Below are 24,322 nucleotides of genomic sequence, written 5' to 3'. Positions count from 1 at the left end.
TACAAGGATACATTGCCACAAGTTATCATCTTTTCCTGTACTGTTAACACTGCTGCCACGTGTCCCAAATATTATCATGCACATCTGCTCTTATAAAAAAAATCCTGTTAGAATCCCAGTTAAGCAGATACACTTCCAAGAATTTCCTCCAGCAGAAATCTAGCTGTGTTAAACAGGTTTCTTTAATACCTTTCCCTTATTATAGAAATCTGATTTCTCTTTTACATGGCTTCAGTTAAGTCAGGCTACTGCTGAGGGCTTAGGGTAATAAGGTAACTTAACTGCATATAAATGCCCTGAGAGAGCACACTCCCTGAAATATTCCTTGTTAAAGGCTATTGACACACTGTGTTCAGGCTAATACATGACTGGGACCTGCTAGGAGCACCAGAAAATCCTCCATATTGGAGCAGAAATGATGATGGATTCTTGCATAAGTCACAACAACAGCATGGGTGTCAGGAATGCAGGTTGTGAGAAGAAAGAGGTTGTGTTTTCTATGGCTGTTTTAATGATCTGCTCAGGATATGACTGAAGTTAATGAAGTCTTTTCCATGGGGACTTACCTTTGACTCTGGTCTGAATGCCTCTTACCCCTGTCTGTTCCATTTTACAGTCCTAGTCACTCTGGATGCCTTTTGGTTTGTTGACTTTTCTTTCCTCTCATTGTTTTCCCGGGAAGTGGTGAAAGCTGCAGGGATGTGTGTGTGTGTGTATGTGTATGTGTATGTGTGTGTATGTCTGTGTGTCTGTCTCAAAAGTACAGTATTCTAGCCTTGGCACCAACCCTGCGGAGTCTGTGTCTTTTTTCTGCAGTTGTCTTGCGGTATATTACAAGATGGCAGAAGTCTCTCCATACAAGCGGTTACAATATTATCTACCCCATTTCTGAAAACATGGCGTGCTAGCTTGTTTACTGTTTTATTTGACCTGTCATAATATTGTTGTGCATTTGGGTTTCAAAACAATTAAGCAAGACCATCTTCTCTTGAAGGAAGTACAAATGAAACTCTTTAAAGCCTCTGCTCTGAAGATTTCAGTATTGCACCACTGTGGGCCACAGTTGCCACAGAAAGGGGCCACTCATTCCCAGAGGAGGCACCAGCAAACTGTTTGTTAGAGAGAAACATGAATGTAAGCTTAGCACGAGAGAACCCGGGCAGAAGGCCAAGAGCAACTCTGCGCTGTGCAGGACGTTATAAAGTTGGAACAACAGCTGATGTCTCGGGCCATGGTGTTGCACTGGTTCCCAACTCTGTGTCCAGACATCCCTGTCAAAGTTGTCCTGGGAAATGGCAAGCTCAACCCACCAGGGAAAGCAATGAGAATAGTTGTAGAGCTAGACACAAGGCTAAAGAGTCCAAAGGACTAAATCAAAACTTCTAAAAACACAGAAAGTCATGAGTGTGCAGTGAAAGATGCTCGATTCCTGGACCCAGAATGGGCAGAGAAAACAAAACAGAGATGCAGATCTGCATTCCTCTCTGGGTAGACATGCAGAGTGGGCGATGCTTTGCTATTTAAAGAATGACAAAATATCTGAATATTTTTTCCAATAAAGGAATGCTGCTTTTTGTAAGTACAACCATGCTCTACATAACCACAGAGTGTTTATTTAGTTTCCCTTTGGGATTGATGAAGCATTTTATTTAAACCTTGTTGGCTTTTCCAGTATTATTGCATACTGCATGTACACCAAGTATTGAAGGGACAGACTTCAAAAGACCCCAGCTTTAGAGACAGTTCAGTTAGGGAGGTGATCCAGTAGCATACACCCTCATTAACATTAACATGTGTCTTCTGGTTCATCAAGATGTCCACCCCGTATAGTCCATTACAACGCAGGCAGTGACACATTTTTGTTGTTTTGGCTCTCTACCCCAGCACATTGGATTTGCAATGACACAATGACCATGAGGTTAAAATACCAATGTGTAGCTGTAAATTTAAGGTGTTTACATCCACCTTAGATCAACTATGTAGTATTTGTAGCTTCTTTACTCGTAGTGTGCCCGCCCCCCCAGTTTTACAAGGTCAAACAAATTTTGTACTTTGTAACTCAAATGTTTCTTGAGAAATTGTGTTTCATTTCATTGTTAAGTCTTACACACAGAGAGCAAAAGTCACTGACTTTGCTTCTGGTGGTCACTGCTCTTAAACTTACAGCCAAACAACCATGGAGGTTTTTAGAGCTTAGCAGTGGAATGTTTGTGAGTGGCCATGTCAATCACCTGACCTTATTCCAACATGTGTCTCACTTGATGAAGGTCAGTCTTAAGCCTAAAAACTGAGCACCACTAGGTAAGTTATCACGCTAATGTGAGCAGCCAGTACCCTTCAGGCAACACAGACTGCAAGGCATCTGCAACAAATATGCAAAAATTGTCTTTATGTAAGTTTATGTTCCTTCGTTCAGTTGTAATACGGATATAAAATGTCTAGAATTGCTACATTATGAATGGAACATGCATATGGACATCCATGAAAATCCATTTTGATTTGTTTGATATTTGTCTGTCCTCACAACTAGTTAAATGTTTTTAGTTGGTATACCATAATGGGCCCTCAGGTAGAAGACTAACAGTCACTTACTTAAGAAAAGCTGGTAATATGGTGTCAGCTGTCATGTTATAAGCCAGATGGACAGCAACCACACAAACAAGAAGTTATGAATGTGAAGTCTCATTATCTCATTATTAAGTTTATTCCTGACAAGCGACCCTTCCTGATGTGTCTGCTCAAAGCCTCCTTTTAATTGTTCAGTTTAGAGAATTATTTATCTGAGAGAATTTATGTATATTAACAAATCAAAAACAAAGACTACGCTGTCTAACACGTGAATTTTGCTGGAGGCTAAATTTCTACTTAATAGCTTTTGAGGATCAGACACATTCCCATTGGTGACAAGTGTTACAGCTTGTCACCTGGATAACAATTTTACCCAATTATCTTCTCAAAAATATTGCATGTGATTGCTTAGTATCATAGTAACACAGGCATTTATATTTCAAACGCCTTAATAGCCCTTTCACTTGATTTTTTGCTTTAGTTTTATTTTAATGGAGTTTAGGATGTGTCCACAGATGACAGACTAATTTGAGTGATTTATTCTTTCATTAATTCATTTGTTCCTTTTTTCAACTTTGCTTTGATATTTTGTTCTCTGAAGGAATGACCTTGGTAGCAAATTCAGCCACAAGCACAGAGAAAAAGAAAGCAGTGGTGCCATTAATCACTGGCCTTTGGACTTAACCGTATACCTGTGGCCGTTTTGTGGCAAACTGTCTCTGTAATTGCATGTCATTATCCAGTGAATCACAAGACGGCTCCTTTTTGAAGACAGTAATTAGATGCTTTGTGCCGGTGCTGAGATGACATCAGTTAACAGGGAAAGGGGAGATGTTCACACAGGCCCCCTCGCACTTGTTTGTGGGCCAGTGCTTTTACCATGCTGCCTGCTCTGTGTCTTGTATGCTCACCCTGCTTATGCAAGTTTTTCCAAATTTTATTGACAAGTGACTGTCAGCATTGTTGCCGATGGGTAAAAACCTCCCCCCTTCCAAAATGTCAGCTTTTCAGGAATCAAGACAGCCTCATTTTCGGCTTTGATGACAGTGTGTATTTGACATTATCCAGGGAGTTCTGAAAGAGCTTTGAGTGCAAGAGGTCAGGATGTTCTCAAACTATGGAAGACATGTAATCCTTAAATTGAAGTTGAACTACTAAAATCCCCATAGTTAGCAGCTAATGAGGTTTTCACACGGCAACAGCAACATGACAACGCCAAATAACAATGAGGAATAATAGATATGTGGTGGTAGAGTCAAGTATAATTTTACAGTCACTATATCAAGAAGAGGAAAAGGATAAAAGTAAGGTACCAAATGGTGAGCAGACTCAGCTTCCCAGCACTGTTGTCTTGTTTACAAAGAACAACTAGATAGCGTGTTAGCCAGACCATTGCTTTTTCAACAAATTCCTACAAGATTAGGCAGCAGGCCACTTTTTCTGCCCAGCACATCTTACATACCATGACAAACATCCCATGACAAATGGAGCAGAGGCTCAAGCCATGGTTTCTCTGCTTGTGCCAGAGTGGGAGGTCAGTTAAATTAAAACAGAACGAACAGTTTCTCACTCTATAAATCAGTTAGCTGGTTTTGTGGTACGCTGGGCTTTAGACTCAACATTCAGCAGTGAATATGTCTATCCTTCTACAATATGTGGTGGAGTGGGAAATAGTGGAACTCATATGAAGGGTTTTATATTGTATGAAAAATATTTGCATAGTATGTCCTTTGATTTACCGCTTGATCTCATTGTCTGAAAAACATTTGCACGACTGAAAAATGATTTGAATGCCAGCAGTGACTGTTTTTGTCACAATGTTAAATTGAATAAAGTGTTATCAGTGTATCAACCTGGTGTCTGCTTTTTTTTTTTTTTTTTTCATAGGCAAAAACTTTAACCTGGTTGCCAATTTTCTGAAGCGGCACTTCAACCTCAGATGTATTGTGAAGCAGCTCTATGGGGGTAAGTAACCTACACATTTTCAATTAATCCGTTTCCAGTTAAATAAATCAGAAATAGACATCTCAATGGCTCATACTCAGCCAAATTTCCCACAGAAAGAGCTAGTCATCTGTGCTCTGCATGTTGACTTTTCTCCCCCTCACTTGTTTTTATGTCCTGTCCCTACCTGCTCAGGGTGTTGTTGAGAACAGACAGCCATTAAGTGGTTCCCTTGAGAGGCTACTGAGAGTGGGAGAGAGGGGGATTGGAGGGCTGTCTATGGAAGGCAGTGAGAATCTATCTCCATGGCCCATCTAGTGCTTATGACCCTTGGCCACCTTTTCATGGGACTAACATGGCTCTCTTCCTGTCAGTAAAGTTAATATCTGCTCCCTTGGGGCTTGGATGTTGAAGCAGCACTGAGCTGCTGCAGTCTGAGATGATGGCTTCTCTCAGCAGGTCCGTTACACATCAAATTAGACCCAGTCTCCTGGGGTCAAAGGTTGTCTCATTTGGTCCACTGAGTTAGTTGTACATAGTGGTCAGGTCATGTGAAAATTTCATTAGCAATCAAACAGATATTTTAAAGCAATATTATGTAAAGATTTTACCTTCAAATAAGAGCTTCAAAATCATTTTGATGCTACACAAATCCTGGTGGGCTGCCATATCAGAGATGGCTCGAAGGACTTTTTACCGGCCTTCTCTGTGTACCTTTCATTCAGGGTGCAAATGAGAACATGCTGTGTGTGTGCTCCAGGACTCACTGACAATGTACATATGTAATCAATCCTCACTAATGAGCGTTTATGAATTTGACAGTTGGCCAGTACTTACACATTGTGCCTTAAAACTTTTTTATTATAGTCAACATGGCTTTTTTCTGATTTAGTTTGTCTTGAGGCTGGCTCTACAGAAAAGGCCACCATTTCATGAAAATCACATTTGGTGGTTAAATCTGCTTGTTAGAATATGAGTTCTAATTTGTGTAAACTTTAAATTTTGACCTGGGTGGGCTGTCTCAAAAGAAAGGATTGTGGAATTTCCAAAAAAAAAAGAAAAGCATTTGTCCTCTGCAAAACATGAATTTGCTTAGTAAATTCAATTGCAGTCTTTCTGTTAGATTGATTGATTTTTTTTTTATGTATCTTTAAGTGTGAGAGTGAAGATTTTGGCCTGATGGTGGCCTGGGAATTCATCTTCAAAAAGGCCAAGAATTCCCACAATGAATTTCAATGGAATCTGTCAAGTGGTTGTTGAACAATCACTCAACATCCAAATCCACCCACTGACATAGTCATCCTTAGTCATCTTCATCTCATACCCTGTATGTACAAGGTGTGTACATTAATACCAGTGTGTGGTATATGCAAGCTGCGTGCCTGCTTGACAGAAGTGCATGCACTGGCTATGTTTGTAAACCACTAATCCACACAACTGAACCGAAACCAGTGTATTTAAAAATTGCTACTGAGGAGGAATATGAGCTTTTACAGACTAAGGTCATCACTGCTGCAAAGCCTTGTGAGGTTAAGAGGTTCATGGTTCCAAGATGAGGAATATACACATTTTGCCAATGCTCCTGTTCATTTGTTCATGTGGAAAGTTATGTCTTTATCAGTAGTTTCTTCTGGATCAGTATTTTTTATGATGCATGCCGTCATGAAACAGGAGGCTGTGTAACTGGTCAGATATTGGCCAGCTTTGTTATCCAGTTGAGGTGATATGTTGAGGTCAACTGGAAAGCTTACGGACAATTAGATTTATTATAATAATGTAAGTTTTTTTCTTGTAAATGGTCTCTTCCTTTAAACCGGATGAAAGAGTCATTGCTCCACGGAGCCATGGTTAATATAAAATTTTCTAATATTTCATGCTGTTTACACAGCTCATAAAGGTCAGCGGTTATCTTTAAGCAGCCATTTTCTTTCTTGGTCTGAGGGGTAGTAAATACTTGGTGTTTGTAGATGTAAATTCAAACCTCCACCACAATTCCCTCTGTCTGACTTTGATTCATAATTAGAGGTGAGCCTACGTTATTAACAAGCATGGTCTGTGCTGTTCCTTTGCCTGCTTTCAGATTTGCGTGTGTTTCCTGAACGATATGTTGTGTGTGTGAGCTGTCCAGAGGATGCCTCAGTACACCATGGAAACCCGAGCCTGGCCGCGGTGTGTGCTGTTTATATTCCTCTATTTCCTCTTCCAGTCGCCTGGCCTGCATGGGTCTGTGTGTTATTATAGGGATGTGTTGCCAAATTGTGCTCTCGCTGTATATATGCTGATCCTTTTTACTTGAGTGGGGGGCCAGCGAGAAGGAAAGAGAGGATGACAGGGAGTTGTGCAGAGTGAGGTGGGGTCCAAAGCTGCAGAGTCACCCTCTGCTCCAAGATTCTGCCAATTCACCCCAGCTGTACAGTTTTAGTTCTTTTTTTGTCAAACTCAAACATGGGATTGTTGTAAACCACAGTGTCACTGGTTGGACAGAAAATATAGCCAAAAGCAATTTTGTACACTTTAGCTCTTGAGAAAGTTTAGACACTTTTAGAAGTTTCACACACTCAAGATTTGTTTTCGAAAAATGTGGCAGGGAACAGCAAAAAACAGATTTGTTTTCCTTCCAAGCTCATTGTGGTACTGCAGTTAATGCGGATATTGTCAGAACATAATATTCTTCTTATATAAAAATCATGGTTTTTACCTACCCTTTAACCACTTTACTCTAAGTGTAAACATTTAATATAGATTTGCATTGATTTATTGGACTCAGATAAAGTGGGTATTTCCTTGTGAAAGACCATTCTGTGTATATCATGTACTCTTGCCCATCTACTACTATAGTTGTTTTTTTGTCCATTCATATTACAGACAACTATCCTTTGGTCAGTGCTCATTTGATCCCAAACTCCCCAGAGTATTCTGGGAAATAGTGGTGGAGCCTCTCACCTTGGCACTCACATCAAGGGCAGACATTTCTCCCATCACATCCCATGATCAGTGACCAGCTGTTTTTCTATGGGGTTTTTGCTATTGTTTCCCTTTGAAATGTCTCTGCACTCTCCACAGTTTGGCTTCCAATGAAAGCAGTGATTGTAATATTTTTAGTGGAGCAACACAGTCGTCAGTGAAAAGTTCAGATTGTGTAACCAATTTTCCAGTTCAAGGAGGCATTGCTGTCGATTGCGTTCCTCTCCTCAGGATGTGGTTCTCTGGGCTCATACAGTACAAGCACTGGGAATTGGAGGGTGGGAGTCTTGCGGTGGAGCTCTCACTAGCTCTGCCTCGAGAGTGGTTTGTAAGGGAAAGATACCAGACAGCAAGGCTTAAGTTTCTCACATGACAAAAACAATTATTTGCTTACATCCCCCGCTCTGTTTTAATTTTTCAGATAAGAAGTTGCCATTTTAAAGTTGCCAAGAAAGTCAAAAATCTAAATGAAAAAAGTTTCTGCAGTGAGTCACAGCTGATGTAAGGCATAATAATGTTGCTGTCTAAAAATAATGGGGTTTTTGGAGTTCTTTGTCAAAGCTGGTCATATGTTAAAGAAGGGGTCTTTCATCCCACAACTCTTGACAGCATGAGCCTGCTAGTCCCAAAAAATTGCCACGTTTCCCTGGATTTAGGGAGGTTTCGGTTTTGTTGTTAGGATTCAGTTTATGTGACTTGTTGAACAAAAATGCCTAACCGCAGTGGAAATGCAGAATCATCAAATTAGCGCTTCTCATAAGGTCAGGGGGTTATGTTGTGAGGGAACTAAGGTGACATCATGTTTGGCCTTATGTCCTGTGAAAGCCAGAGTCTCACTCCCACACTTGAAAGTACTGTATGTTTTTTGTATACTGTGAGCTCTTATTAGTCATTTTTCGGCTGTGGTTCAGTTAGAAGAGGAGATGGTGAGATTTAGTCATTTCCAGTAGTGTAGAAGGAATTAGGATGACAGTTATTACTGATTTCCAGTATTTAAAGTCAGTACTGAAACCTACACATTTGTTTTGAGACTACAGTTTGTGCAATAGATGTTTTAGATTTGTGACATCAGAAACAGCATTAAGCATCATTAAAGGAGAATAAAGCTCAGTACTAACACAATCTGATCCAGTTTGTTGAGATAAGCAATTTTACAATTTTAACAGTGGATCAAATGACTACCTGTAATGCAGGTTTAAGGTGGGCTTTAAGGTGGGATTATGTACAGTGGCCTAGAGAGGTCGATGCTCTGCAGTTTAAGAAAACGTACGCAAAGAAACAATAACAACAAATGTGCTGCATATACACAAATAGACAAACATGCTACAAATGTATACAACTCTTGAAACTCTTGTGGCCGCTATAGTTATACTTGAAGCAAAGGAGGATCGAGACAAAATAATTGTTTGTCTTTCCTGGAAGGCATCAGATGTACACAAGAAAACTGAAAGAAACAGTTGTGTAAACATTGAAAAAAATAGAGCTTAAGAGAGAAGTTCAAACCCTGTTTACTTTTTCACCTTCACACACCTGGCTACCGGTAATTGCTGCGTGAAGTTGATGTGATTGTTGAATGTCGATTTCACAAAGTTACAGAAGTTGTCAGACATGAAACTAATGGGGGGAGAGGGTTTCAGATGCTGTTCAAGTGCTTTGGTTTGCTCATACTGACACTCAAACAAAAGTTGTGACTGCCATGTCTAGAGTTGTTGAGTAAAATGAATCCTGACATCCACCACATCTGTGGGAGCAACACTGGCTGTTTGAAATTTGATCTATTAAAAGATGATCAGCGTGATGCACTCTGTGTGTTATGACCTGGAAACCTAGAACCTACTTTTGCTGTGCAGAGCTAGGACCATTTAGACCACTGCGTTTGCATGAGACAGTGAGAAACAAACAATAGGCATCTCTTAGACAATGTTATTTTTGAATCTTGACATTTGAAGATTTATGTCCTCCATAAAAAGCCGCTCCTACTGTGAGTCAGCACCAACAGTGAGGAGGGCAGCATGGGAAGGAAGAGCTAGTGTTTAGGATTTAGGCTGTTGTTTTCTAGTCAGGCACAGAGTGGGCAGCTGAGGTGAGTGACGTGCTGGGCCGCAGAAGTTTGGATCAAAGGCAGAGCAGATGTGTTTCCAGTCCCCCCCCCCCCCCCCCCCCCCCTTCTGAGCTCTGGACAAGCCTGTGTGTTTACTCATGACCTCAGCACGCCTCTGTTCTTCACAGCTCGCAACAGCTAGCAGCAGCACTTTCCCAATCATCCAGTGTCTGCTGATCCCCTCTGCACCACGGCCAAATACATGGCTACAGTCTCTTACAGTACATGATCGTGTCTCTTCATTCCAACCTGTCTTAATCTGCTTTCACTCATTTGCACGAACTGAATCAAAACAGTTAACCGCTTGTTTTAATCCTTGCACATGGGTGGATCCAAAAACTTTTGTCATTGTTCAGGGATAAGAACTGTCCTCTATTTTAGACAAGTATGTGCCCATGCATGTTTGTTGACTTTGTTGCAGGGAAGATGTGGTGAGCTTAGACAAACAGGGCATGTTTCCTCTGTGGGAGCAGGGTGGGTGGAGGGTGAGGGGTGGAATTTGTGGACTTGTTTCACGAACATCTCTGCAGGAGGTGTTTCTGCCCTGACAGTTAAATAGTGTTGTTGTTTCTTGGTAGAAGGTTTTGTATCCTTAGTTATGCCATTGTAGAGCTGTTCAAAGGCTTTATAGAGAAAGAATAATTCAGTTTTTTATAACTTGAGTAGTTTGACAGCTTCAAGCATTTCAAGTGGTATAATTATTTTGTGACAGATGACTGAATAACTGGCTTCATAGGATGGCATCTCACTGCTTTTGTGTGTTAGGTGAGATACAAAGTCATCAGTATTAAAACTAATCCAAGAACAAACAACCTGGCTTTCACTGTGGCAGAAAATATGAGTTGATTGTTGGTCTGAGCTTTCCATGCTGCAAGTTTTCTGACTTGTCATCTTGTTTTCTTTCTTTCTACATTTCATGTTTTAGCTTCAACGAAAAGCTTGCAGTCTCCAGGGAGGGGTTGGGAAAGGTCTCTGAAAATCTTTGCAAAACCCAGCGGATAAATTTAAAAATGCATGGTCATCCAACTGTTTTTTTTCTTGGTCCCTAAAAATATGAATGTTTGCAGAAAATGTATTGTGTTGTGCAGATGCATAGCCATTGGCTTTTATGTATACTAAATAGGGCAAAACTATGCTGGATGCCAATATAGCTTATAAAATCCAGTAAGACATGTCTTCAAATACCATTCCTTGTATGCAGCAATGGAGTATTTTAGACCACTCAGACACTGTTTGGGCATATCAGCGCATTGCTTTCAAGTGCGGCTGCATTAAAAGATAACCAGCATAATCCCCCTATCTGTGTTCCTACATTATCTTAGATGGCAGAGGAGAAACTGTTTATTCCCTGTATTTTATGGAGCTTGTAGTTGGTTATCTTTTTGAAGTTGTTTCCAAGAGTCATTCGGAGTTGGGGGGAAAGCTATGAGATTCTGTTTGGTACTGTCCTTTTAAACCAAATGATTCATTCTCTCTGCTCTCTGCTCTCTTTGCCCACTTGCCAGGCTTATCTCTATAATCTGACATCCAGATGTGCTGTCCTTTTGCAGCTCCTGTGGTGGAGCCATGTTGTTTTGGAGGCTCGGGGAGGGCACTGTTAGTCTGCTCTACATGTTGCATCATGAGAAGTGTTTTTCAGCTTTGTGTGGGGGCGAGCAGACTGGCTGGCGGTGGGGGGGTTAAATCCTTGTGGCTGAGGGAGAGGTGGTAGCAGCAGTGGCTAGATGTTCTTATTTACCACCATCCCTCCCTTTTTTCATGGGACTTCCTCCAGCTATTGGTAGTTTGCATCATTCCGCACAAGATTCGGCCACCTCAGTTCCCACAGAGTACGTACTGTTTTATCCACATAGCTTGTGATAATTATAATGTTGTTCAATCTCTCTCTTTCTTCCCCGTCAATCTTTAATTCCTCTGTTTTCTTCTCTAGTCGCTATAGACAGAATGTCCGACCCCTGGTGATAATAATTCATGCACCATCTCACTCTGTCTGACTTTCTGTCTACCTTTCTTCTTCTACCAGCTATGCATATCCAGCCTCTTCCTCTCTTCATGCTTATAACTTGCCATCCCTCTGTTCTTTCACTTGCTCTTTTTCACTCTTGAAGTCGTGCCGACAGGAACAGAAAAGGAACTAAACTTTCCCAGAGAACCTCCCATTGGCTTCTTGTTGATTTTTCTTTCAAGTTCATTTTCAAACAGCATTTATTCATATTAAACAGACGAGAATACATATCAAGGCATTACAATGCAAATTAAAGCTGCAAGCAGTGATGGGCGGGCCCTCGCACCCCTTGCGAGCTGCGGGAGTCGCAGCCAGCGCAGCCATGCACAAGAGTCCTCCTATGTCCTCTCCTCTCTCCTGCTCTTCTCCTCAGAGAAGCACAGTAGTATACAGCAACAGAAAAAACATGGTCCCCTCCCAGTAGGGGGCGCTATGAATGTATCATCATATGAGCATAGACATGAGTTGAGAGTGTGAAGGTCATCCTGACTATCTGTGCAGAGCAAACATGTAATTTGGTTTAATGGACAGTGTGTTATTTGTAAATTTAGTGTTGTTTAGAGTTTGTGTAGACATTCCAATGGTGTTATTTTCAGCCACATATGTTAAGAATACCAGGATGTCCTTGGTTAAATATATCCTGGTATTTGTGGATTTATATATGAAAAAGTTAACTTTAATGGACATTTGTAGTTTGAGTGAGTTGTGTTTATGTGACTACATGTGTAATGTGGTTACAAGAAAGTTGCACGTTAAGAAAAAGTACCATGAAGTTTGTCAGAGGACAACTCATGCAGTCAGTGTTCAGTTTGAGAGATGTTGATGAAGCAGGTTTAATGGAGCCTGTTGTGTGTTTGTGTGCTCTTTACATGTCCAAATCCTTTGCTTTCTCTACTTTCTCAACAATTAAGAACTATTTCAAATCATAAACAATCATGTACATCACAACTTACCCACAGACGTGGGTATAGCTATAGCAGTAATACTTACATATATGTCATATACATTATTCAAAGTAAGGTTTCCTTCATTACAACAGCATTTCCACGAATGCCATATCTCATTCTAACTAGATATATATATATATAATATATATTTAAGAAATGCAGTTGAAATATAGGTTTTGCTTTACCTTTACATCACTTCAAAAAGCAAAAGGCACTGGTTATGGTTACACCTAGTACACTAGGGTGGGGTTCAATTCCCTGCAGTGCCCTGCTAATAGATTGATGATGTAAGATCCACACAAAATCCTAAATCTACACAGCTTGTCATGACAACTCCATGTTAACACGTCTAGGTAGAATGTATGTATTTCCATTATACAGCTCACATGGCAAACTGACATTTATGGCTTTTTATGGCAAAAAAAGTCAACATTTTTTTTGGCCTCAAAATGTCATAAAAAATGTCATAGTATAGTATGGCGTAGAAATCGGACAAAAAAAGTCAAAAATTTTTTTGACCTCAAAATGTCATAAAAAACGTCATAGTATAGTATGGCGTTTTTTTCGGGCAAAAAAAGTCAAACATTTTTTTGGCCTCAAAATGTCATAAAAAATGTCATAGTATAGTATGGCGTCAAAATCGGACAAAAAAAGTCAAAAAATTTTTTGACCTCAAAATGTCATAAAAAACGTCACAGTATAGTATGGCGTTTTTATCGGGCAAAATAAAGTCAAAATTTTTTTTGACCTCAAAATGTCATAAAAAATGTCATAGTATAGTATGGCGTTTTTTTCGGGCAAAAAAGGTCCAAATTTTTTTTGGCCTCAAAATGTCATAAAAAACGTCATAGTATTGTATGGCGTTTTTTTCGGGCAAAATAAAGTCAAAATTTTTTTTGACCTCAAAATGTCATAAAAAACGTCATAGTATAGTATGGCGTTTTTTTCGGGCAAAAAAGGTCCAAATTTTTTTTGGCCTCAAAATGTCATAAAAAACGTCATAGTATAGTATGGCGTTTTTTTCGGGCAAAAAAAGTCAAAAAAATTTTTGACCTCAAAATGTCATAAAAAACGTCACAGTATAGTATGGTGTTTTTTTTGGCCAAAAAAAGTTGAAATTTTTTTTTTGCCTCAAAATGTCATAAAAAGTGTCATAGTATAGTATGGCGTCAAAATTGGACAAAAAAAGTCCAAATTTTTTTTGACCTCAAAATGTCATAAAAAACGTCATAGTATAGTATGGCGTTTTTTTCGGGCAAAAAAAGTCAAACATTTTTTTGGCCTCAAAATGTCATAAAAAATGTCATAGTATAGTATGGCGTAGAAATCGGACAAAAAAAGTCAAAAATTTTTTTGACCTCAAAATGTCATAAAAAACGTCATAGTATAGTATGGCGTTTTTTTCGGGCAAAAAAAGTCAAACATTTTTTTGGCCTCAAAATGTCATAAAAAATGTCATAGTATAGTATGGCGTCAAAATCGGACAAAAAAAGGCAAAAAATTTTTTGACCTCAAAATGTCATAAAAAACGTCACAGTATAGTATGGCGTTTTTATCGGGCAAAATAAAGTCAAAATTTTTTTTGACCTCAAAATGTCATAAAAAATGTCATAGTATAGTATGGCGTTTTTTTCGGGCAAAAAAGGTCCAAATTTTTTTTGGCCTCAAAATGTCATAAAAAACGTCATAGTATAGTATGGCGTTTTTTTCGGGCAAAATAAAGTCAAAATTTTTTTTGACCTCAAAATGTCATAAAAAACGTCATAGTATAGTATGGCGTTTTTTTCGGGCAAAAAAGGTCCAAATTTTTTTTGGCCTCAAAATGTCATAAAAAACGTCATAGTATAGTATGGCTTTTTTCGGGCAAAAAAAGTCAAAATTTTTTTTGACCTCAAAATGTCATAAAAAACGTCATAGTATAGTAAGGCGTCAAAATCTGACAAAAAAAGTCAAAAATTTTTTTAACCGCAAAATGTCATAAAAAACGTCATAGTATAGCTTTTTTTTCGGGCAAAATAAAGTCAAAAATTTTTTTGACCTCAAAATGTCATAAAAAACGTCATAGTATAGTATGGCGTTTTTTTCAGGCAAAAAAAGTCCAAATTTTTTTTGGCCTCAAAATGTCATAAAAAACGTCATAGTATAGTATGGCGTTTTTTTCGGGCAAAAAAAGTCAAAAAAATTTTTGACCTCAAAATGTCATAAGAAAACGTCATAGTATAGTATGGCGTTTTTTTTGGTCAAAAAACGTCGAAATTTTATTTGACCTCAAAATGTCATAAAAAACGTCATAGTATAGTATGGCTTTTTTCGGGCAAAAAAAGTCGAAATTTTTTTTTACCTCAAAATGTCATAAAAAACGTCATAATATAGTAAGGCGTCAAAATCGGACAAAAAAAGTCAAACATTTTTTAAACCGCAAAATGTCATAAAAAAACGTCATAGGATAGTATGGCGTTTTTTTCGGGCAAAAAAAGTCAAAAAATTTTTTGACCTCAAAATGTCATAAAAAACGTCATAGTATAGTATGGCGTTTTTTTCATGCAAAAAAAGTCAAAATTTTTTTTGACCTCAAAATGTCATAAAAAACGTCATAGTATAGTAAGGCGTCAAAATCGGACAAAAAAAGTCAAAAAAATTTTTGACCTCAAAATGTCATAAAAAACGTCATAGTATAGTATGGCATCAAAATCGGACAAAAAAAGTCAAAAAATTTTTTGACCTCAAAATGTCATAAAAAACGTCATAGTATAGTAAGGCGTCAAAATCGGACAAAAAAAGTCAAAAATGTTTTTGACCTCAAAATGTCATAAAAAACGTCATAGTATAGTATGGCGTCAAAATCGGACAAAAAAAGTCAAAAAATTTTTTGGCCTCAAAATGTCATAAAAAACGTCATAGTATAGTATGCCGTTTTTTTCGGCCAAAAAAAGTCAAAAACTTTTTTGACCTCAAAATGTCATAAAAAACGTCATAGTATAGTATGCCATTTTTTTTGGCCAGAAAAAGTCAAAAAAATTTTGGCCTCAAAATGTCATAAAAAACGTCATAGTATAGTATGGCGCTTTTTTCGGGCAAAAAAAGTCAAAAAATTCTTTGGCCTCAAAATATCATAAAAAACGTCATAGTATAGTATGGCGTTTTTTTCATGCAAAAAGAGTCAAAATTTTTTTTGACCTCAAAATGTCATAAAAAACGTCATAGTATTGTATGGCGTTTTTTTCGGCCAAAAAAAGTCAAAAAATTTTTTGACCTCAAAATGTCATAAAAAACGTCATAGTATAGTATGGCGTTTTTTTCGGCCAAAAAAAGTCAAAAAATTTTTTGACCTCAAAATGTCATAAAAAACGTCATAGTATAGTATGGCGTTTTTTTCGGCCAAAAAATGTCAAAATTTTTTTTGACCTCAAAATGTCATAAAAAACGTCATAGTATAGTATGGCGTTTTTTTTCATGCAAAAAAAAGTCAAAAATTTTTTTGACCTCAAAATGTCATAAAAAACGTCATAGTATAGTATGGCTTTTTTTTCGGCCAAATAAAGTCAACATTTTTTTTGACCTCAAAATGTCATAAAAAACGTCATAGCATAGTATGGCGTTTTTTTCGGCCGAAAAAAGTCAAAAATTTTTTTGACCTCAAAATGTCATAAAAAAAGTCATAGTATAGTATGGCGTTTTTTTCATGCAAAAAAAGTCGAAATTTTTTTTGACCTCAAAATGTCATAAAAAACGTCATAATATAGTAAGGCGTCAAAATCGGACAAAAAAAGTCAAACATTTTTTTAACCGCAAAATGTCATAAAAAACGTCATAGTATAGCTTTTTTTTCGGGCAAAATAAAGTCAAAAATTTTTTTGACCTCAAAATGTCATAAGAAAACGTCATAGTATAGTATGGCGTTTTTTTTGGTCAAAAAACGTCGAAATTTTATTTGACCTCAAAATGTCATAAAAAACGTCATAATATAGTAAGGCGTCAAAATCGGACAAAAAAAGTCAAACATTTTTTTAACCGCAAAATGTCATAAAAAAACGTCATAGGATAGTATGGCGTTTTTTTCGGGCAAAAAAAGTCAAAAAATTTTTTGACCTCAAAATGTCATAAGAAAACGTCATAGTAGAGTATGGCGTTTTTTTCGGGCAAAAAAAGTCAAAAAATTTTTTGACCTCAAAATGTCATAAAAAACGTCATAGTATAGTATGGCGTTTTTTTCATGCAAAAAAAGTCAAAATTTTTTTTGACCTCAAAATGTCATAAAAAACGTCATAGTATAGTAAGGCGTCAAAATCGGACAAAAAAAGTCAAAAAATTTTTTGACCTCAAAATGTCATAAAAAACGTCATAGTATAGTATGGCGTCAAAATCGGACAAAAAAAGTCAAAAAATTTTTTGGCCTCAAAATGTCATAAAAAACGTCATAGTATAGTATGCCGTTTTTTTCGGCCAAAAAAAGTCAAAAACTTTTTTGACCTCAAAATGTCATAAAAAACGTCATAGTATAGTATGGCGTTTTTTTTCATGCAAAAAAAAGTCAAAAATTTTTTTGACCTCAAAATGTCATAAAAAACGTCATAGTATAGTATGGCTTTTTTTTCGGGCAAAAAAAGTCAAAAAATTTTTTGGCCTCAAAATGTCATAAAAAACGTCATAGTATAGTATGGCGTTTTTTTCATGCAAAAAAAGTCAAAAAATTTTTTGTCCTCAAAATGTCATAAAAAACGTCATAGTATAGTATGCCGTTTTTTTCGGCCAAAAAAAGTCAAAAATTTTTTTGACCTCAAAATGTCATAAAAAACGTCATGGTATAGTATGGCGTTTTTTTCGACCAAAAAAAGTCAAAATTTTTTTTGACCTCAAAATGTCATAAAAAACGTCATAGTATAGTATGGCGTTTTTTTCATGCAAAAAAAGTCAAAATTTTTTTTGACCTCAAAATGTCATAAAACACGTCATAGTATAGTAAGGCGTCAAAATCGGACAAAAAAAGTCAAAAATGTTTTTGACCTCAAAATGTCATAAAAAACGTCATAGTATAGTATGGGGTTTTTTTCGGGCAAAAAAAGTCAAAAAATTTTTTGACCTCAAAATGTCATAAAAAACGTCATAGTATAGTATGGCGTTTTTTTCATGCAAAAAAAGTCAAATTTTTTTTTGACCTCAAAATGTCATAAAAAACGTCATAGTATAGTAAGGCGTCAAAATCGGACAAAAAAAGTCAAAAATGTTTTTGACCTCAAAATGTCATAAAAAACGTCATAGTATAGTATGCCGTTTTTTTCATGCAAAAAAAGTCAAAATTTTTTTTGACCTCAAAATGTCATAAAAAACGTCATAGTGTAGTATGGCGTTTTTTTCGGCCAAAAGAAGTCAAAATTTTTTTTGACCTCAAAATATCTTAAAAATAAAAAACGTCATGGTATAGTATGGCGTTTTTTTCGGCCAAAAAAAGTCAAAATTTCTTTTGACCTCAAAATGTCATAAAAAACGTCATAGTATAGTATGGGGTTTTTTTCATGCAAAAAAAGTCAAAAAATTTTTTTACCTCAAAATGTCATAAAAAACGTCATAGTATAGTATGGCGTTTTTTTCGGCCAAAAAAAGTCAAAAAATTTTTTGACCTCAAAATGTCATAAAAAACGTTATAGTATAGTATGCCGTTTTTTTCGAGCAAAAAAAGTCAAAAATTTTTTTGACCTCAAAATGTCATAAAAAACGTCATAGTATAGTATGGCGTTTTTTTCATGCAAAAAAAGTCAAAATTTTATTTGACCTCAAAATGTCATAAAAAACGTCATAGTATAGTATGGCGTTTTTTTCATGCAAAAAAAGTCAAAAAATTTTTTGACCTCAAAATGTCATAAAAAACGTCATAGTATAGTATGCCGTTTTTTTCATGCAAAAAAAGTCAAAAATTTTTTTGACCTCAAAATGTCATAAAAAACGTCATAGTATAGTATGGCTTTTTTTCGGCCAAAAAAGGTCAAAATTTTTTTTGACCTCAAAATGTCATAAAAAACGTCAAAGTATAGTATGGCGTTTTTTTCGGCCAAAAAAAGTCAAAAATTTTTTTGACCTCAAAATGTCATAAAAAACGTCATAGTATAGTATGGCGTTTTTTTCGGCCAAAAAAAGTCAAAATTTTTTTTGACCTCAAAATGTCATAAAAAACGTCAAAGTATAGTATGGCGTTTTTTTCGGCCAAAAAAAGTCAAAAATTTTTTTGACCTCAAAATGTCATAAAAAACGTCATAGTATAGTATGGCGTTTTTTTCGGCCAAAAAAAGTCAAAATTTTTTTTGACCTCAAAATGTCATAAAAAACGTCATAGTATAGTATGGCGTTTTTTTCATGCAAAAAAAGTCAAAAATTTTTTTGACCTCAAAATGTCATAAAAAACGTCATAGTATAGTATGGCGTTTTTTTCATGCAAAAAAAGTCAAAAAATTTTTTAACCTCAAAATGTCATAAAAAACGTCATAGTATAGTATGGCGTTTTTTTCGGCCAAAAAAATTCAAAAATTTTTTTGACCTCAAAATGTCATAAAAAACGTCATAGTATAGTATGGCGTTTTTTTCGGCCAAAAAATGTCAAAATTTTTTGACCTCAAAATGTCATAAAAAACGTCATAGTATAGTATGGCGTTTTTTTTCGGCCAAAAAAATTCAAAAATTTTTTTGACCTCAAAATGTCATAAAAAACGTCATAGTATAGTATGGCGTTTTTTTCGGCCAAAAAAAGTCAAAATTTTTTTGGACCTCAAAATGTCATAAAAAACGTCATAGTATAGTATGGCGTTTTTTTCATGCAAAAAAAGTCAAAAATTTTTTTGACCTCAAAATGTCATAAAAAACGTCATAGTATAGTATGGCGTTTTTTTCATGCAAAAAAAGTCAAAAATTTTTTTGACCTCAAAATGTCATAAAAAACGTCATAGTATAGTATGGCGTTTTTTTCGGCCAAAAAAAGTCAACATTTTTTTTGACCTCAAAATGTCATAAAAAACGTCATAGTATAGTATGGCGTTTTTTTCATGCAAAAAAAGTCAAAAATTTTTTTAACCTCAAAATGTCATAAAAAACGTCATAGTATAGTATGGCGTTTTTTTCGGCCAAAAAAGGTCAAAAATTTTTTTGACCTCAAAATGTCATAAAAAACGTCATAGTATAGTATGGCGTTTTTTTCATGCAAAAAAAGTCAAAAAAATTTTTGACCTCAAAATGTCATAAAAAACGTCATAGTATAGTATGGCGTTTTTTTCGGCCAAAAAAAGTCAAAAATTTTTTTGACCTCAAAATGTCATAAAAAACGTCATAGTATAGTATGGCGTTTTTTTCGGCCAAAAAAATTCAAAAATTTTTTTGACCTCAAAATGTCATAAAAAACGTCATAGTATAGTATGGCGTTTTTTTCGGCCAAAAAATGTCAAAATTTTTTTTGACCTCAAAATGTCATAAAAAACGTCATAGTATAGTATGGCGTTTTTTTTCATGCAAAAAAAGTCAAAATTTTTTTTGACCTCAAAATGTCATAAAAAACGTCATAGTATAGTATGGCGTTTTTTTCATGCAAAAAAAGTCAAAAATTTTTTTGACCTCAAAATGTCATAAAAAACATCATAGTATAGTATGGCCTTTTTTTCGGCCAAAAAAAGTCAACATTTTTTTTGACCTCAAAATGTCATAAAAAACGTCATAGTATAGTATGCCGTTTTTTTCAAGCAAAAAAAGTCAAAATTTTTTTTGGACCTCAAAATGTCATAAAAAACGTCATAGTATAGTAAGGCGTCAAAATCGGACAAAAAAAGTCAAAATTTTTTTTGACCTCAAAATGTCATAAAAAACGTCATAGTATAGTATGGTGTCAAAATCGGACAAAAAAAGTCAAAAATTTTTTTGACCTCAAAATGTCATAAAAAACGTCATAGTATAGTATGGCGTTTTTTTCATGCAAAAAAAGTCAAAAAAATTTTTGACCTCAAAATGTCATAAAAAACGTCATAGTATAGTAAGGCGTTTTTTTCGGGCAAAAAAAGTCAAAAAAATTTTTGACCTCAAAATGTCATAAAAAACGTCATAGTATAGTATGGCGTTTTTTTCGGCCAAAAAATGTCAAAATTTTTTGACCTCAAAATGTCATAAAAAACGTCATAGTATAGTATGGCGTTTTTTTTCGGCCAAAAAAATTCAAAAATTTTTTTGACCTCAAAATGTCATAAAAAACGTCATAGTATAGTATGGCGTTTTTTTCATGCAAAAAAAGTCAAAAATTTTTTTGACCTCAAAATGTCATAAAAAACGTCATAGTATAGTATGGCGTTTTTTTCGGCCAAAAAAAGTCAACATTTTTTTTGACCTCAAAATGTCATAAAAAACGTCATAGTATAGTATGGCGTTTTTTTCATGCAAAAAAAGTCAAAAATTTTTTTAACCTCAAAATGTCATAAAAAACGTCATAGTATAGTATGGCGTTTTTTTCGGCCAAAAAAGGTCAAAAATTTTTTTGACCTCAAAATGTCATAAAAAACGTCATAGTATAGTATGGCGTTTTTTTCATGCAAAAAAAGTCAAAAAAATTTTTGACCTCAAAATGTCATAAAAAACGTCATAGTATAGTATGGCGTTTTTTTCGGCCAAAAAAAGTCAAAAATTTTTTTGACCTCAAAATGTCATAAAAAACGTCATAGTATAGTATGGCGTTTTTTTCGGCCAAAAAAATTCAAAAATTTTTTTGACCTCAAAATGTCATAAAAAACGTCATAGTATAGTATGGCGTTTTTTTCGGCCAAAAAATGTCAAAATTTTTTTTGACCTCAAAATGTCATAAAAAACGTCATAGTATAGTATGGCGTTTTTTTTCATGCAAAAAAAGTCAAAATTTTTTTTGACCTCAAAATGTCATAAAAAACGTCATAGTATAGTATGGCGTTTTTTTCATGCAAAAAAAGTCAAAAATTTTTTTGACCTCAAAATGTCATAAAAAACATCATAGTATAGTATGGCCTTTTTTTCGGCCAAAAAAAGTCAACATTTTTTTTGACCTCAAAATGTCATAAAAAACGTCATAGTATAGTATGCCGTTTTTTTCAAGCAAAAAAAGTCAAAATTTTTTTTGGACCTCAAAATGTCATAAAAAACGTCATAGTATAGTAAGGCGTCAAAATCGGACAAAAAAAGTCAAAATTTTTTTTGACCTCAAAATGTCATAAAAAACGTCATAGTATAGTATGGTGTCAAAATCGGACAAAAAAAGTCAAAAATTTTTTTGACCTCAAAATGTCATAAAAAACGTCATAGTATAGTATGGCGTTTTTTTCATGCAAAAAAAGTCAAAAAAATTTTTGACCTCAAAATGTCATAAAAAACGTCATAGTATAGTAAGGCGTTTTTTTCGGGCAAAAAAAGTCAAAAAAATTTTTGACCTCAAAATGTCATAAAAAACGTCATAGTATAGTATGGCGTTTTTTTCGGCCAAAAAATGTCAAAATTTTTTGACCTCAAAATGTCATAAAAAACGTCATAGTATAGTATGGCGTTTTTTTCGGCCAAAAAAATTCAAAAATTTTTTTGACCTCAAAATGTCATAAAAAACGTCATAGTATAGTATGGCGTTTTTTTCGGCCAAAAAAAGTCAAAATTTTTTTGGACCTCAAAATGTCATAAAAAACGTCATAGTATAGTATGGCGTTTTTTTCATGCAAAAAAAGTCAAAAATTTTTTTGACCTCAAAATGTCATAAAAAACGTCATAGTATAGTATGGCGTTTTTTTCATGCAAAAAAAGTCAAAAATTTTTTTGACCTCAAAATGTCATAAAAAACGTCATAGTATAGTATGGCGTTTTTTTCGGCCAAAAAAAGTCAACATTTTTTTTGACCTCAAAATGTCATAAAAAACGTCATAGTATAGTATGGCGTTTTTTTCATGCAAAAAAAGTCAAAAATTTTTTTAACCTCAAAATGTCATAAAAAACGTCATAGTATAGTATGGCGTTTTTTTCGGCCAAAAAAGGTCAAAAATTTTTTTGACCTCAAAATGTCATAAAAAACGTCATAGTATAGTATGGCGTTTTTTTCATGCAAAAAAAGTCAAAAAAATTTTTGACCTCAAAATGTCATAAAAAACGTCATAGTATAGTATGGCGTTTTTTTCGGCCAAAAAAAGTCAAAAATTTTTTTGACCTCAAAATGTCATAAAAAACGTCATAGTATAGTATGGCGTTTTTTTCGGCCAAAAAAATTCAAAAATTTTTTTGACCTCAAAATGTCATAAAAAACGTCATAGTATAGTATGGCGTTTTTTTCGGCCAAAAAATGTCAAAATTTTTTTTGACCTCAAAATGTCATAAAAAACGTCATAGTATAGTATGGCGTTTTTTTTCATGCAAAAAAAGTCAAAATTTTTTTTGACCTCAAAATGTCATAAAAAACGTCATAGTATAGTATGGCGTTTTTTTCATGCAAAAAAAGTCAAAAATTTTTTTGACCTCAAAATGTCATAAAAAACATCATAGTATAGTATGGCCTTTTTTTCGGCCAAAAAAAGTCAACATTTTTTTTGACCTCAAAATGTCATAAAAAACGTCATAGTATAGTATGCCGTTTTTTTCAAGCAAAAAAAGTCAAAATTTTTTTTGGACCTCAAAATGTCATAAAAAACGTCATAGTATAGTAAGGCGTCAAAATCGGACAAAAAAAGTCAAAATTTTTTTTGACCTCAAAATGTCATAAAAAACGTCATAGTATAGTATGGTGTCAAAATCGGACAAAAAAAGTCAAAAATTTTTTTGACCTCAAAATGTCATAAAAAACGTCATAGTATAGTATGGCGTTTTTTTCATGCAAAAAAAGTCAAAAAAATTTTTGACCTCAAAATGTCATAAAAAACGTCATAGTATAGTAAGGCGTTTTTTTCGGGCAAAAAAAGTCAAAATTTTTTTTTACCTCAAAATGTCATAAAAAACGTCATAGTATAGTATGGTGTCAAAATCGGACAAAAAAAGTCAACATTTTTTTTGACCTCAAAATGTCATAAAAAACGTCATAGTATAGTATGGCGTTTTTTTCGGGCAAAAAAAGTCAAAAAATTTTTTTGACCTCAAAATGTCATAAAAAACGTCATAGAATAGTAAGGCGTCAAAATAGGACAAAAAAAGTCAAAAAATTTTTTGACCTCAAAATGTCATAAAAAACGTCATAGTATAGTATGGCTTTTTTTTCGGCCAAAAAAGGTCAAAATTTTTTTTGACCTCAAAATGTCATAAAAAACGTCATAGTATAGTATGGCGTTTTTTTCGGCCAAAAAAAGTCAAAAATTTTTTTGACCTCAAAATGTCATAAAAAACGTCATAGTATAGTATGGCGTTTTTTTCGGCCAAAAAAAGTCAAAATTTTTTTTGACCTCAAAATGTCATAAAAAACGTCATAGTATAGTATGGCGTTTTTTTCATGCAAAAAAAGTCAAAAATTTTTTTGACCTCAAAATGTCATAAAAAACGTCATAGTATAGTATGGCGTTTTTTTCATGCAAAAAAAGTCAAAAATTTTTTTAACCTCAAAATGTCATAAAAAACGTCATAGTATAGTATGGCGTTTTTTTCGGCCAAAAAAAGTCAACATTTTTTTTGACCTCAAAATGTCATAAAAAACTTCATAGTATAGTATGGCGTTTTTTTCATGCAAAAAAAGTCAAAAAATTTTTTGACCTCAAAATGTCATAAAAAACGTCATAGTATAGTATGGCGTTTTTTTCGGCCAAAAAAAGTCAAAATTTTTTTTGACCTCAAAATGTCATAAAA

General features: G+C 34.9%; 1 protein-coding gene across 1 annotated transcript in view; it reads left to right on the top strand.

The window, feature by feature from the left end:
* Positions 1 to 24,322, top strand: part of LOC121189251 (SLX4 interacting protein) — a 72,882-nt gene that overhangs the window by 13,840 nt on the left and 34,720 nt on the right. The window contains 2 exon segments of the mRNA XM_041049187.1: positions 4,456 to 4,533; positions 6,593 to 6,681. Coding sequence (XP_040905121.1) covers positions 4,456 to 4,533; positions 6,593 to 6,681 — 167 coding nt within the window.

Source organism: Toxotes jaculatrix, chromosome 11, assembly GCF_017976425.1.
Source record: "Toxotes jaculatrix isolate fToxJac2 chromosome 11, fToxJac2.pri, whole genome shotgun sequence".
Taxonomy (NCBI): Eukaryota; Metazoa; Chordata; class Actinopteri; family Toxotidae; genus Toxotes; species Toxotes jaculatrix.
The sequence above is the reverse complement of the archived record's forward strand: the minus strand, read 5'-3'. Positions and strand labels throughout refer to the sequence as shown.